General features: G+C 41.1%; 1 protein-coding gene across 9 annotated transcripts in view; it reads left to right on the top strand.

Moving 5' to 3' along the window:
- The window catches only part of C5H4orf50 (chromosome 5 C4orf50 homolog), a 125,890-nt gene that overhangs the window by 74,351 nt on the left and 36,372 nt on the right, over positions 1–15,167 (top strand). For 5 of the 9 annotated variants that reach the window (XM_008170181.4, XM_065598195.1, XM_065598196.1 and 2 more), the window contains 3 exons: positions 4,427–4,557; positions 7,734–7,787; positions 10,173–12,129. In XM_008170181.4, coding sequence (XP_008168403.2) covers positions 4,427–4,557; positions 7,734–7,787; positions 10,173–10,442 — 455 coding nt within the window. In that variant the 3' untranslated portion in view covers positions 10,443–12,129. Of the gene's footprint in view, positions 1–4,426; positions 4,558–7,733; positions 7,788–10,172; positions 12,130–15,167 lie in introns of those variants that run through there. The other 4 variants (XR_010601917.1, XM_065598194.1, XM_065598198.1 and 1 more) reach the window with 2 other exon arrangements.

Below are 15,167 nucleotides of genomic sequence, written 5' to 3'. Positions count from 1 at the left end.
CCCTGCGCTGGGCTCAGCAGCTAGTCCCAGCTGGGCTGGGGAAGACGGGACTTCCTCTTCCCTTGCACAGCATCTGGTGAGTCAGACCCACCCCCAGATTTCTCCCCCAGCTTAAGGAAGCTCTGCAAACTCTCCCCCTTACTTCCTGTAACCATCACTCCACAGCTGCAGGGGGAGGGATCCCTGTACATCCAGACCCCCTGTTACCTAGACTCTCCTGCCGAGACTCACCCCCCTGCACTCAGAACCCCGCCGATGGGTGCCACTCCCCCTGCACCTGGATCACTGAGACAAGCCACCTGCACACGGATCTCCACTCCACCGAGCCCCTACCAGCTGCATCTGGACCCCCACTGAGCCCCCCACACCCATACCCCCTTGCCAAGCTCTATCCTACCCACACCCAAACCCCCCTGCCACTGAGCCCCAACCACCTGCACCCCCCTGCAGAGTCCCATTACCGTTGCACCCAGAACCCCCCAACAAGCCACTATGCATCCAGACCCCCCCCTGCACCTGGATCCCCCACCGAGAGACCTGCACCCAGATTGCCCCACACATAACCCCTTTCAACCCACACCTGGATCCTCCCACACTAAGCCCCTCCACACTTAGATCCTTCCGTGTTGAGCCTGCCTGCCCACACCTGATGCGCCTGGCACAGAGGGGCAGGGCTGTGGGGTGTTTCTGGGGCAGGCCCAGTCCTCACGCTGTGTCAGGGTTGGGTGCAGCCTAACCGCTGAGTCCATGTCCCGGGAGGAGCTGCACAATGATCTCCCACCTCTGTGCAGCCAGTGGCCTATTCTGTCCCTGTGCCATGCTGGACCCTCCACATTTATTTGACAATAAAATTTGCAGAATTTTGCAGAATTTTAAAATATTGTGTACAGAATCTTTTTTTTTTTTTTGGTGCAGATTTTTTTTTTTTTTTGGCACAGAATATCCTCAGGAGTAACCAGCAGATGCAGACAGGGGAGGCAAGGAATATAGGAACATCACTTCTGCAGTGTCATTACCAACTTCCCCTGCAAAAGCCTCTCTGCAGGATTTAGGTTCAGTTATATGGAAAGCTGGAAGCTGGAGGATGGCATCCTAACTGACCGGGAATTCTCATCTACATAATAAATACTGTCTGGACTGTGGAAACTCTCTGACAGGTGTTCCAGAAGCAGTCACTGGGGAAGGAATCCACTGGAGCACAAGCTCAACAGAGAGTGTGTTCCTGGTGTGTTGTCCTACAGGCAGGGTAGGTGGCAGCACTGGCACACAGTCCTGTGTAGACGTACCCAAAATTGCCCTAGGATCAGGGAATTGTGAATGGCTCCTTTGCATTTTTCTCTCTTAGCTGTGGTCAGCACTTACTGGGTGCACCTGAGGATCCAGACCATTCTTCACGTATTACAAAAGGGAACGAACTCCAATTGTTTGTGCAAACGGAACATGCAATAAAAAGCATGATCCCATAGTTGGTCCTGGACGTGAATACTGTTGTCACTGCCCTGGAGTCATAATTCACACAAATGTACAGACTCTTTCTATTTAATTTATACCACAAAAATATGAAAACCGAGAAAGGTGAAATGTAATAAAGACATCAATACACAGTAGTGCAGCCAGCCTAAGGAGCTGAGCAAAATCGATAGGCCAACATCTATGGAAGTCCCAAGGTCATGCTTTGGGTAGATTGATGGTGACAGCATTCAGGCGACTGATGCTGCAGTTTTAGGAATAATTTCCTTGAAGCTTGATTTATGCTTTCCCAGGCAGTTGCATTCTTTAAGTATTCAGCTGGTGTATCCTAGAGGTATCTGGGGACACCAAATAGACATTTTTTTAAATTTCTTGCCTGGAAATTGGCACGATACGTTTTAGACAAATACTCATGTGTTTCCTGAAGCACTTCTTATACTAAATTTACTTTCACAAATAAACAGCATTCCACTTGTACACATAGAATATATGCCTGGTTCCGTCTGGCAGCCACCAAAGGTAGGCCTTATTAACTGTTGGCATCTTTGACCAAATTTTCAAAATGGCCACAACCAGAACACTGAATCTGGTGCCTGCTATTTATGGTCAATGCATGTTTTTAGGCACCCAAAATGATGCCCCAAAATCTTCTTCATTCAGAATTGCAGGCACTAGTTTAATGGCCAGTTTTTTGTCCCCCACCCCTTCTTAAATTTAAAAAGGATAAAGTACAGCCATGGGGTTCATTCCAGCTCACAACCAAACTCTTCTGTATTTGGGAGGTGTGAACCTTGTGAAAAGATAAGTTCCTGGCCTCCGGGGCCTTGCAGTTTGCTAGACAACTCATAGACAACGATTGATGAAGGGTGGGGTGGGGGGAGACAACAGTAAATGGGGGATAGAAGAACTAGTCTCTATGGTTCTGATTGGGCCTGCTTCTCTGTGCTAGCTGACCTCCATTTGCCACAGGCTACTTCATATCACTTAGGATTCCTCTGTGTCATGGGACTCCTCAGCTACCTCTTTTGGAGAGCTCTCCAGCTGCTTTGTGCTGTTTCAGGGCAAAGCAGCCAGAACAGATGCCAAGGATCGAGGCCTGAGTGATTAGATAGGCCTTAAAACTAACCCTGAAGATCATTGACTCAGATTCAATTTCACACTAATGGGGAAGTGAATTTCAGAGTCAAAGGTAAAACCAGGCTCAGAGTACCCTCTCTTTCAGCTCCTCAGAGTTCAGATATGGGCTTCCAGCTTTAGGGTTTCATATTATCTCATCTGTCCTTCTCTATCTGTATTAAATTAGGCCTTTGAGGGTTACTACATTTTTAAGTCCTGCTTTTGCTCCTATGTAAGCACAGAGGAGTTCTGTCATTCATTATTGTGATTGCAGGGTCAGCCTTCTCTGATAAATTAATGCACTGAGGGTTTGTCAGCTCTCTTTCTCAGACATTATCAGGTTTGCTTTATTTTCTACAATATATTCTTGCTTTTCTCCTTGATATTTCTACTGCTTGACTGTTACATAGGAGTCTCCTTTAACCATTCTTCATTGAAGCAATCAAATGGAGCATGCATGACTCAACAGTTTGATCAAAATGATTACAGACTATGTAACTTTCAATGTGAAAAGCTAGTTACTGGATATAATTAGGAACAAAGATGAGTAACAAAGCTTTTCTGATTACCTGAGATAGAGAAATAAGAAGGGAAGTTAAGAGAAATAAGAAGGGAAGTTATAGTGATATTACTACTAATAATTAATTATAAAAAAATTAAGCAAATTTTGATAATAAAAACATAGGTCCCAGTTCATCAAAACTCTTAAGCATGTGCTTAAGTTTACAATGCAACTTGAGAGCTTTTCTGACAAGGGATGAAATTACTCACTTGCTTAAAGTTAAGCATTTGCTTGAAATGCTTTGCTGAATTGGGGCTATAAAGATTAACTCCCTTCCCTCTCTAAGCAAGTGAAAAGCAGCAAAGGACCAGCTCCTGCTTAATATTAGTGGGTGTTTTCTGTGCACAAGGAAAGTAAGAATGGGTTCAAAGTACCAACTGCTCCGTTCCACTCAATTGCATGTTTTTCAATAAGGTTGATGATACAGGAATGGAACAGCATTGTGAAAGGTGTTTAACAGTGCAGGAGAGTGGCATTGACTAGTCTATGAGGAGGCCACAATTTGGCCTATAACAATTTTAACCATATTGGTGTGGTGTCAAGAGCTTTCTGAAATTCCAGACTTAGAGTGGTTGCCAGGAAGTGCTGAGTCTGTCATTATCTGACAATGAAATTTCACTTGTTCATAACAGTTGCCCCAGCTGCCTCCGCCCTCCCCGCCTCCCTTTCTTTCCTCCCTATGATTGGAGGGCTGTTACCTGGCCGCTGCACCTTTAATGGTCCCTTGAAATATGTGTTAACTATTTATACTAAACAATCTATTTCATCTGTTAATTAGCTGTGACATTGAGTATGTTTCCCAGACCTGAAGAAGAGCTCTGTGTAAGCTCAAAAGCTTGTTTCTCTCACCAACAGAAGTTGGTCCAATAACAGATATTACCTCACCCACCTTGTCTGTCTAATATCCTGGGACCAACACTGCATACAACATTTGTTCATAACAACATTTTAGATTTGGTCAGTTCCATTGTATTTATAATGCCCCATTGAGAGCAACTGGTTCACCTCCCTTTTATTTTGTCCAGGTCTGCAAGCCCATTTGAACTTTGTTGTTAAGGATGTTATTTTTGGAATAAAAGGAAGGACAGACATAGAATGTCAGTGTCCATATACCCTCTAGAATTTATACTATTGAAGGTGTGCACATGATACCCTGTTCCTGGTTGTTGTTGGAGAGAAAAAGGTAGCTTACCACTGTTAGGACCATGCTATCTCAGTGGTTTAAAAAGCTGTTGGACAGAAACTTCTTGCTGCATTACTTTTATGTTTTCTCTCTAGGACCTCCTGCTCCAGTTGGTTCGGTCTATATTATTAAAGCAGTGGGAAAAAGCAGCATGATGATTGGCTGGGAGAGACCTGTAGTAGATGAATTAGGATGTAGCAATGGAACTTTCATTACAGGATACAGGGTATGTTTAAATACAAAGTAAAACACTACATAAAATGCTTTATGCCGTGATAAATAGGAAACATTTATTTAATATTCCTGAGTAGTTTTTTTCACATGCTTAATTTTTTTGTTTCAAATACTCAGTGTTAATATTTGGATGCTATCTAGTACAGCACATTGATTTGTAAACACTCAATAAAATCCATAAAGTCATTTTTTATTACTAAGGCAGATCTTACACTCTTGTTCAAAGATTATCAACACAAAAGCTACTGAGTTTAATTTAGAAAAAAAAACAAGTAGAAATAATATGCTCTCCAGTATTAGTCTTGATATTGCTTAAATATCATAACATTTTAAAATGACATTTAAGAGTATTTCTTTTTCAAGGGTCTAACTAAACTTAAAATTCCCATTTAATGAACCTAGAAATAGTGAGGGGTCATTATTAATTGCAGAAGTTTAGGTTTCAAATTCTTCGTTTTGTGTTTTCTGCAATGCTTGTGAAAAGCTCATTGTCTGCACTTTGCAGATACATTAATGGAGCTTGATTCTGCTACACTTACATTGGGTTTGCTGAATATTTCAATATCTGTCTATTGTAGGTATTTTATAGCCCCCCTTACTCACACTCTTTAATGTATTTACCCTCATAACACCCCTGTGAGGTGGCGCAGTGCTATTATCCCCATTTTAGAGATGGGTACAGAGGTACTCTAAGTGACTTGTCTTAATCACATAGGAAATCTGTAGTAGATGAGGGAATTGAACCTGGGTCTCCTAAGTCCTAGGTTACTGCCCTAACCACTGGGTCATCCTTTGAATAGGGCTAGTTGAGAAGTGAAGGACTACTCAACATGAGTAAAGGTATCATAATCTGGCCCATAATAATGAGGGAAATTGATTCTACTTTATTTTTAAGTGAATTTAATTTTTGTACAAGGTGCCAGATTGATAGCCCTGAAGATAGAAATCCTTTATATATCTGCAGAGCAGGTCAGCAATACAGTGCAGGCTTCTCCAGACCTGGAAGGCAGGTACTTCTCAGGGGAACAGGGTACTTCAGTCTCCACGCTCCAGTTCTTTGTTTTTCTCTGGATGCTGAATTGCCACTTGTTGTGATACATTTTGCCTCTCTCTCTCTCTAACTCATTTCAGGAGAAGGAAGTTAGTAAGTAGTTTCCCCCTTCATAATTCTAGGGTGCAAATGGCTCTAATCAGAAATATAAAATATGCTAATGCAATAAGAAAAATATTTCATTTGCCATAGTTATACATGGATATACAAGACATTGGTTGTCAATAACATATGATGCTCTGCAATATAACATGCTACCTCAATAAGAACATGTAACATTAATGTGAGTTACATGTCCAGAATAAGGGGTGAATATAATTTCATTATATTTGCCATCATTTGGGGAAAAAAAGATGTTGAACTGTAACCTGGCAAGAATAAACTCAATTAACTATTATCCAATTATTCTAATAGGTATAAATTTGTATCTTTTTTCTTTAAAAAGCTATGAACAACTCCCCTTTGAAGTGACTTTTGGAAAGCCTATTCCATTATCAATTTGTGATTGTGTAATATATATCATCCCATTTGTACCAATGATTAATGCATTTAAGACCTGTGGCTGTTATGGTATATTTTGTTTCTATTTGCTGTAGATAAAATGGAATATTAATAATTCTCCTACATCAATTATATGCTTAATCAATTTTTAAAGAGATGCTGTCCCTGCCTTCCCATCTCCCTTACTGTAGTCTCTGTGAGAGTAATAAGTTATCACACATTTCTTTTATTCATGCCTGCACCTGAATTCATGTGTATATATAGGCTGAGCTCACTGATGAATTTTTAAAGGGATGTGATTGCAATCTCCTAACCAAGGACTTGATCATGTCTTATTAAAGACAATGGTAAAACTCCTCTTGATTTCACCAGGAGCAGGTGCAGTCTCCAAAGTACAGTAAGTATATAGTTTGCAGGCTTATGGCAGACATAGGTATATATTTTTATATATGTGGGCTTTACTTGAAACTGCCTTAAATTGTACCTTACATGTGTCATAACTTTAGGGCAGTCGTTTTGGAATGCTATTTACATTTCCCAATTTACTCTTGTGTATGTACTAGACTTTGGAAATTTTGAAAAAAAAACCAAGAAGATTTTTTGTGTAAAGTCTTTGCACTGTGGTACTCCTGTGGGAACTCTGTGGCAAGTGCAAAACAATGCTCCAAACCCTGAAGCCCTTTCTCAGCGTCGTCTTCTGCTGAATAGTCCCTTACTCTTTGAATAGTCCCACTGAAATCAATTACTGCTTGTGATGCATAAGTGTGGTAGAACATGGCTTGTGGTCTTTACTTAGGCTACGTCTACACTGCACTGCAGTGCAGACTATAAAGGTGTGAATTGCAGAGTGCAGCAAATTGTTGCGCTCTAACTGACCTTTGTGTACACTGCTGGAGTGAACTAAAAGGTACCTAGTTCTCCTTAATGCAGTCCTCTTTCAAACAGGACTCTGTTAACACAAACTAGGAACTTTGAATTTGCACCAGCAGCAACCACATAGGGCAGTTAGTGCACAGTGTGTTAGTGTGCACTGCAATTCACAGCCTCATAATCTGAACTGAAGGGCATTATAAACAAGCCCTTAGCCACTGGTTTCAGTTGGCATTTGCTTGAAAAAGAACTGAGGATCAGATTTGGAAAGGTATTTAGGTGCCTAAAGATGCAGATAGGTACCTAGTAGATTTTCAAAATTGCCTAAGAAGGGTAAGTGCCTAACTCCCATTAAAACCTGGCCCGGAGTAAAATCAGTGCAAAGACTTTAGGATTTGGCCCAATATGTTTAAAGGCTGGAGTTTTTTGGTACACAAGTTACTCTTTCATAGACTAGTGTCAATGGCAGTTACCCATGTGAACACCCTCCACGTTGCCAGTGTCATAGATCTCCTGTGAAATCATTGGCAGAGAGCCAGTACAAGGGTATGTGCCTCTTAATCCCACTTAATCAAGTCACCCTAAATGAAACGTAGTAAAATGTAAATCGCTATTGAATAAGCATCTAAAAATTCACAGCTACAGTAGGTAAATTTCCAAATAGCCTCCACAACCTACATTAGGTAATTTAAACAAGCTATTTATTTTCTCATTAACCTTTAACTGAACTTTATATTACACTGCAGATATATACAGATGGGGAATTTCACAAATCTGTTATGAGTTCAGCCTGCACTAAGGTAAGCAGAGTTTTTTTGTGGAAAGATATTATTTGTTATCAGTATTTAACTTGGAGAAACCATTGGGCTGCATAATTTCGTAGACAGTGCAGTGATGGGGGGTATGTTATTTCCTTGATTACAGTGTCATTTTTGAAGATGGTGCTTCTTAGCATCATCCTTTTGCAGCAATATAACTAATAGAAATAATCACGGGATGTTGTGTTAGAGTGAAGAGCAGGAACTTGAAACAAGATAATTGTACCTGGTATTACATATATATCTCCTAAATCATTTGCCTGAAATTCTTTTGAGGATATGGTTGCTTATTTTACCCGGTCTACTGGGTTGCTTATGAGTTGCAAGACACAGCAAGGTCAGTTCCCAAAACATCATATATGCTGCGCATCATCAAGCACACATTAATTCCACCTGGAGTTTCTGTGCTTCTCTCTTATCACCTCTTGAAAATCTGCCATCAGATGCTTTGTGGCTTTTCATAACCACAGGTGAGAACGAGTCAGCTTCCTTCCACCAGCATGATTCCTGGTTAGTCATTTCAACATCGATCATTGGGTTTTAATGCCGTCGCATTCCAAGTCAGCTATTGACAGCAATTTCATAGTATCATTTCCTGTTATTACTGAAAGTATACAGAGACCAGCGCTATCATGTTAGGCAGGCAGAGATTAACTGAACATGTGACTCAAGTAATTTGTTTCATGTAATATCATGGAACATTCAGCCATGCTTTTCATACATGTCTCTCTTTCCAGACATCTTAATTGTTCTTGACTCAGTATGAAATTTATAAATAAGTATGTGTTTACTGTGTATTTAGTATCCTTGTGTGTTCTGGTGAACACATTGCCTTTAAAAATTAAATAGTATGCTTTTTCTTAAGTGACCGTTAGCCAATATATATATGCTAGTTAGCTGTAGGGCATATCATATTAATATTGTATTATGCCCAGCATGTAGTCAGTTATGTTAACTGAATGATCTATCTTTCCCACAACTCTGTTCACTTTGTTCACATGCGTCAAGAGATATATATACTTTGCAAAGCTCAATGTAGCTTTTGGCATTAGCAAATATAAAGTCTGTCAAATGCGAGATACATCTGTTCTATGTCCTAGTACAGGTACCTTCATGAGCAACTGGTTTAAAGTGTAATATCCAAAACAGAGATAAGGAAAGGTACAGAACAAGTTAAGGAACTGGTACAAACTTATGGGTTGGATCTTAAGTGACGTATAAGTTGCTTTCAAATTTATAAGCAACTGTGCTATAAATATAAGTGGTTCGAGGGACATATTTTGAAGTACATCTTCTATGTAAGATGAACTACATGCTGTGAGAAACAAGCTTCTCAGAAGGATTAGTATGGGATTAGCGCTTTCCTTTCTGTACTGTACTGCTTTGTCTGTAGACAATAAATTTACAATGTTTGGTTATTTGGTCTTTTAAACATGTTTTGTAATGAACTCCAAGTGTAGTCAATCAATTGGAAATTATTTTAACAGAACTGATTATGTGGATTAGTTTTTCTTGATCTTCCTGTTTATGTATATACCACATATGTGTAGGTAATATGCATTAGGTAGAGGAGACATTGCTAAATTGCAGAGATATGTGAGAAATAAATTTATTGTGCACCCTTGACTGCCTTGCCTGCACTCTACTCTGAGGACTTATTTCAACATTCCAGACCACTGAGCAACTTCAAACAGCTGCCATTAAAAAACAAAATAAGAAAACAATCTAATAGTTTCTAGCCCTAGAAGGGACTGAGATCACAGACTTGACAGCAGTGACGTTTTTAGGAATGGAAAAGCTCTTTTAGAGCTCTTTTTAAGGGTTTTATGACTCCCTCTGAGCCTTTTACAGCTGGGTTCCAGGGCCCACATATGCACCCAGGCAGCCAATAGGTGCTTTGCCTTCCCACCAAAAGGGAAAGATGAGAAGAAGATAGTTTAAAATCTTTCTAAACATGTGTAAAATGTTTTCTTATGTAACATGACATATACAGAATATGTGAACGGGGGGTGGGGATGGTGCAAAGGCTTTCTTGGGATGAGCTTGGGATGACCTGCATTACTCACGAGTGGTTTTGACACTAATGAGTAATGTGAACATCCCAATCTTATGCTGATAAAACCTTTATACCATTTCACCCTGTCCCATTGCCCCCTTATTTTACACGGGCATATGTGCACACACACTGGGCCAAATTCTTTGCAATGTAAACAAGCAAAACTCCATTGAAATCAAAGGAGCTTGTGCCCATTTGTACCAGTGGAAAATTGGCCTAATATGTGTTACATAAAGTTCTATATGAATAGTAGTATTGCTTTAATGTATGACTTAAACTCATTTTAAAATGGAGATCTCCTCTCATTTCAGACTATTTTAGAAAATCTGGATCTTTCTGTGCCATTTCAAATCAGCGTTCAGACCGTTGGTTCTTCTGGTTTGGTTTCTGAGAAGATGAATGTTCAATTTAGTTGTCCTTTAACAAAAAAGGAAGCTTCATCATTTGCCTCTAGTGGTTACCCTGAAGACGAAAAGCCTGATGCCAGCTCCCATGAGGTAGCAGCAACTGCATCTGTGTTATCAATGGAAAGTCTTATCCTCTGGTCATTTCTGACTGAATACATTTTACTATCCTCGTGACAAACACCTGTTTACAACTTATGCATGTTTGTGTTTTAATCAATAGGCACTTGTAATACCAAAGAACCTGTGGGTTATCAGTAATACACTGTACATCAAGGTAGTTCTACATAAATGAAAAGTATTTTTCTGCTACATTTTTAGTGAAGCATATGATGGTAGTTCATTAATATGTACTTTGCATGCACATATTAGAGTTTCATTGTCTTAGAAAAGGAAATTCGTAATGTAACTGTGGATGGAGGTGCTGCTGGAGCACAGTTGCCAACTTTCATGTGGTAAATAAGCACCCCAACTTTCAGAATAAGCCAAAAATCAAGCTAATCCCATTTCAAAACAAGGCCAAAACAAGCCAATCCCTAAGAACCCCAACACTCTATGTGATTAGATCCCCTGGGCGTGGAGTCTGGGACTGTGGTGGGCCTGCTGTGCACCCCTGACTCTCGCTCCCCCTCCCCCCCCCGAATCCAAATTTTCCTAGTGGGTGTTTGTTGTTGGCGTTCCAGCTCAAGGCTAGTGAAACACATACCCCAAACATCAGAAAACTCAGGCTCACCCAGCTCACGAGGGCAGTAAATTGAGGAGTCAGAGACCCTCCCCAAGAATGTCTTGCCTTTAATTCCTAGATGTTGAAATCTGGGGTTGGAAGGGGGTTTTGTTGCGAATCCTTCACATGGCACTATTTGAGACAATAAGCAGCTTACCTTGCTCAGATTTTCCTCCATTCCCTGAACGATTCTGCATTATATATATCCCAGAAGGAAAATGGAGGCAAAGTGTGAGTGTGCTGTTGTGTGAACACAGTACACAGCATGCAGGCTAACTCAAATTCAAATACTTCATCAAAGCAGGTAGCTTGCATAAGCTTTCCTCTTGCTTAAGGGCTATCTTCAGGGCTTCACATAAATATAAGATAATCATGAGAGGTGTGTTAGCTTAAAAGACTATAATGAATTGTGACTTTTTATGAATGCATGACATGATAAGGCATAAGGGCAAGTTTTACAGAGTTCAGCATGATTAATTGTTCAGGCGTGAACATCCTTTACAAAGTCCCTTTCTTGGTCCTAGCTTTCCTTTAGAATGGGAATCCTCATAGACCAACATCTCTATCAGCTATGTGTGCAAGCGGAGTGCAAATATGATGTACTGTCCAATTTATCCAATCCTCCAATTTATCACTCACAGACCAACATCTCCCTGTATCAGCTATGTATGCACGCTGAGTGCAAATATGATGTACTGTCCATGTCTCCATGTAAATTAAAATGATCACCTAAAATGTAATGCAAACATCCTCATCTAAAGCTTGAGCTTTCTTTATTTTTCTCCTTTTAGATCGGAAAGATAAAACTGCTCATTTATAACAAATCTTGGGCTGCAGCATACTCAGAGAGAAATCTGATACAGTAGTAGAAAAAAAGGAAAACAACGTTCTCATGGGCAGATAAGATAGGGATTTCTTTCTTAGCTTCACTTGCTCAGCCCATTTATGTAGCTGAATGATAATGAAATGGAACTAACCAGAGCATTCTGGCATATTCTCACTAAACTGGGAGCATGTACTGATGATGTTGGGTCACTCATTTCACATGGTAAATTCTGAATAAGTACTTATAGTGTTTAAGTGAAAATCTGTTTAAATATAAAGTTTATTGTTATGTTCTCATTAAACCAAATCCCTTGGCATCAGCCTCTGATAATTTTTGCATATGTTAGAACATAAGAATGGCCATACTGGGACAGACCAATGGTCCACCTAGCCCAGTATCCTGTCTTCCGACAGTAGCCAATGCCAGGTACCCCAGAGGGAATGAACAGAACAGGTAATCATCAAGTGATCCATCTCCTGTTGTCCACTTCCAGCTTCTGGCAATCAGAGGCTGGGGCCCTCAGAAGCATGAGGTTGTAAGCTGACCACCCTGGCTAATACCCATTGATGGACCTATCCTTCATGAACTTATCTAGTTCTTTTTTGAACCCTACTATAGTTTTGGCCTACACAACATCCCCTGGCAACGAGTTCCACAGGTTGACTGTTCTTGTGTGAAGAAGTACTTCCTTTTGTTTGTTTTAAACCTGCCGCTTATTAATTTCATTGGGTGATCCCTGATGCTTGTGTTATGTGAAGGAGTAAATAACACTTCCTTGTTATCTTTCTCCACACAAGTAAAGATTTTATAGACCTCTATCATATCCCTTCTTAGTCATCTCTTTTCGAAGCTGAAAGTCCAAGTCTTTTTAATCTCTCCTCATATGGGAAGCTTTTCCATACCCCTTAGCATTTTTGTTGCCCTTCTCTGTACCTTTTTCAATTCTAATATATCGTTTTTAAGATGGGACAACCAGATCTGCATGCAGTTTTCAAGATGTGGGCATACCATGGATTTATATAGAGCCATTATATGTTCTGTCTTATTATCTATCCCTTTCCTAATGTTTCCTAACATTCTGTTAGCTTTTTTGACTGCCACTGCACGTTGAGTGAATGTTTTCAGAGATCTATCCACAGTGACTCCAAGATCTTTCTTGAATGGCAACCGCTAATGTAGACCCCACCATTTCCTATGTATAGTTGTGGTTGTGTTTCCCAATGTACATTACTTTGTTTTTATCAAAATTGACTTTCATCTGCCATTTTTTTGCCCAATTACCCAGTTTTGTGATATCCCTTTGTAACTAGAGATGTAAATATCGGTTAAAAAAATTAACTGGTTTAACGATTAAAATTATATCATTTAACCGATCAATGGTTAACCGATGTCGCTCCCGTGGTGGACCGGCGCGGGGCAGCAGGGGATGGGGTCCCGCTGGCCCGGCATGGCCAGGGCCACTCCAGCACGCCCAGCATGGGCCAGGATCCCACCGATCGGCCCAGCCCAGTGCAGCCAGGGCCGGTGTCCCACCGGCAGGATATGGCCAGGACCGGGGTCCCTCCAGCCCACTGGGGCTTGGGTCCTGCTGGCCTGCCCGAGCCCCGCGTCCAGGGCTGGTGTCTCACTGGGGCTGGTGTCCTGCCCGCCGTGGCCAGGGGTATCCCACTGGCACGGCACAGCGAGGGCCGGGGTCCCGTCAATGCATCCGTCCCGGCCCCGCCATGACCAGCCCTGGGGGTTAATGGTTAAGGTCCAGTTAATGGTAAGCCTAATGCTTTCCAGTTAACTGATTAACCTTTTACATCCCTATTTGTAACTTTTCGCAGTCGGCTTCAGACTTAACTACTGTGACTAATTTTCTACCGTCTGCAAGTTTTGCCAGCTCACTGTTTACCCCTTTTTTCAGATCATTTATGAATATGTTTGTTCAACACTAGCCCCAATACTGATCCCTAGGGGTCACCACTATTTGCCGCTCTCCATTCTAAAAACTGACCATTTATTCCTACTCTTTGTTTCCTTTTAACCAGTTACTGATCCGTAGGAGGACCTTCCCTCTTATCCTATGACTGCCTACTTTGTTGAAGAGCCTTTGATGAGGGACCTTGTCAAAGGCCTTCTGAAAGTCCAAGTACACTGTATCCACTGGATCCCCCTTGCCCACATGTTTGTTTGACCCCCTCAAAGAATTTCCATTTACAAAAGCCATGTTGACTCTTCCCCAACAAATTGTGTTAATCTATGCATCTCATAATTCTGTTCTTTACTATAGTTTCAACCAAACTATGACCACTTTCGTCCCAATCCATAACATATGCAGGAAATTTTGTACTCTGCTTGCCTCTATCCTGTGCTATGAGTCCTTTATACCCATTAGCATTAAAGTCACTCACAATATTTTAGCTGCTTACCATTTTTGGTTTAGTACTTGAAGCTTTCGAAGATGGTGAAGTTCGAAGCTTTCAAAGGTGTACAATATATATATAGTACAAATATATACAGTACAAATTTTAAATGAACCAAATGGTACCATAGAATCTGTATGGATAGAAATGTCATGCTTGACTAATCAGAATATAGCAGTAGGGATACACTACCAACCACCTGACCAGGATAGTGATGGTGGCTGTGAAGTGCTCCAGGAGATTAAAGAGGCTATAAAAATATTGAACTCAATAATAATGGGGCATTTCAACTATCCCCATATTGACTGGGTACATGTCACCTCAGGAAAGGATGCAGAGATAAAGTTTCTTGACACCATAAATGACTGTTTCTTGGAGCAGCTAGTCCTGGAATCCACAAGAGAAGAGGCAATTCTTGATTTAGTCCTAAGTGGAGCACAGAATCTGGTCCAAGAGGCGAATGTAGCAGAACCAGAACCAGAGTCAAGAGTCAAGCCAAGGGTCGGAGATGGAGTTAGAAGTCAAGCCAAAGGTTGGAGTCAGCGTCTGTTGCCATGGGTGGGGGCATATAAGTAGGGGTTTGGAACAGGATGGGACAAGTTTCTGAGACAACTTCCTGTGCCGCCTTTCTGGCTTAAATAGTGAGTCTGAGCCAATCAGAGAAGCTGGATATCTCTTCCAATCAAGAGCTTCATAGGCAATGCCTCTGGTGAGCTAGGGTCCACTAGTCCACCCTCCTCCTGGTACCAATATGCTGATGAATGGTGGCTGCAATCTGAGGACCCACATTCAAGACCCATGATCCCTGACAGCATAGTTCTGACAATGCACCTCAGTGCTGACCTGCAGTATCTCCACTAGCCCAGTGTGTGAGTAAGAAAGGACCATCATGCTGAACTGGCTGCTGGTTTCATAATGTGGACAAAGTGAGACAACAAATTCAT

Source organism: Chrysemys picta, chromosome 5 (genome assembly GCF_011386835.1).
Source record: "Chrysemys picta bellii isolate R12L10 chromosome 5, ASM1138683v2, whole genome shotgun sequence".
Classification (NCBI taxonomy): Eukaryota; Metazoa; Chordata; order Testudines; family Emydidae; genus Chrysemys; species Chrysemys picta.
The sequence above is the reverse complement of the archived record's forward strand: the minus strand, read 5'-3'. Positions and strand labels throughout refer to the sequence as shown.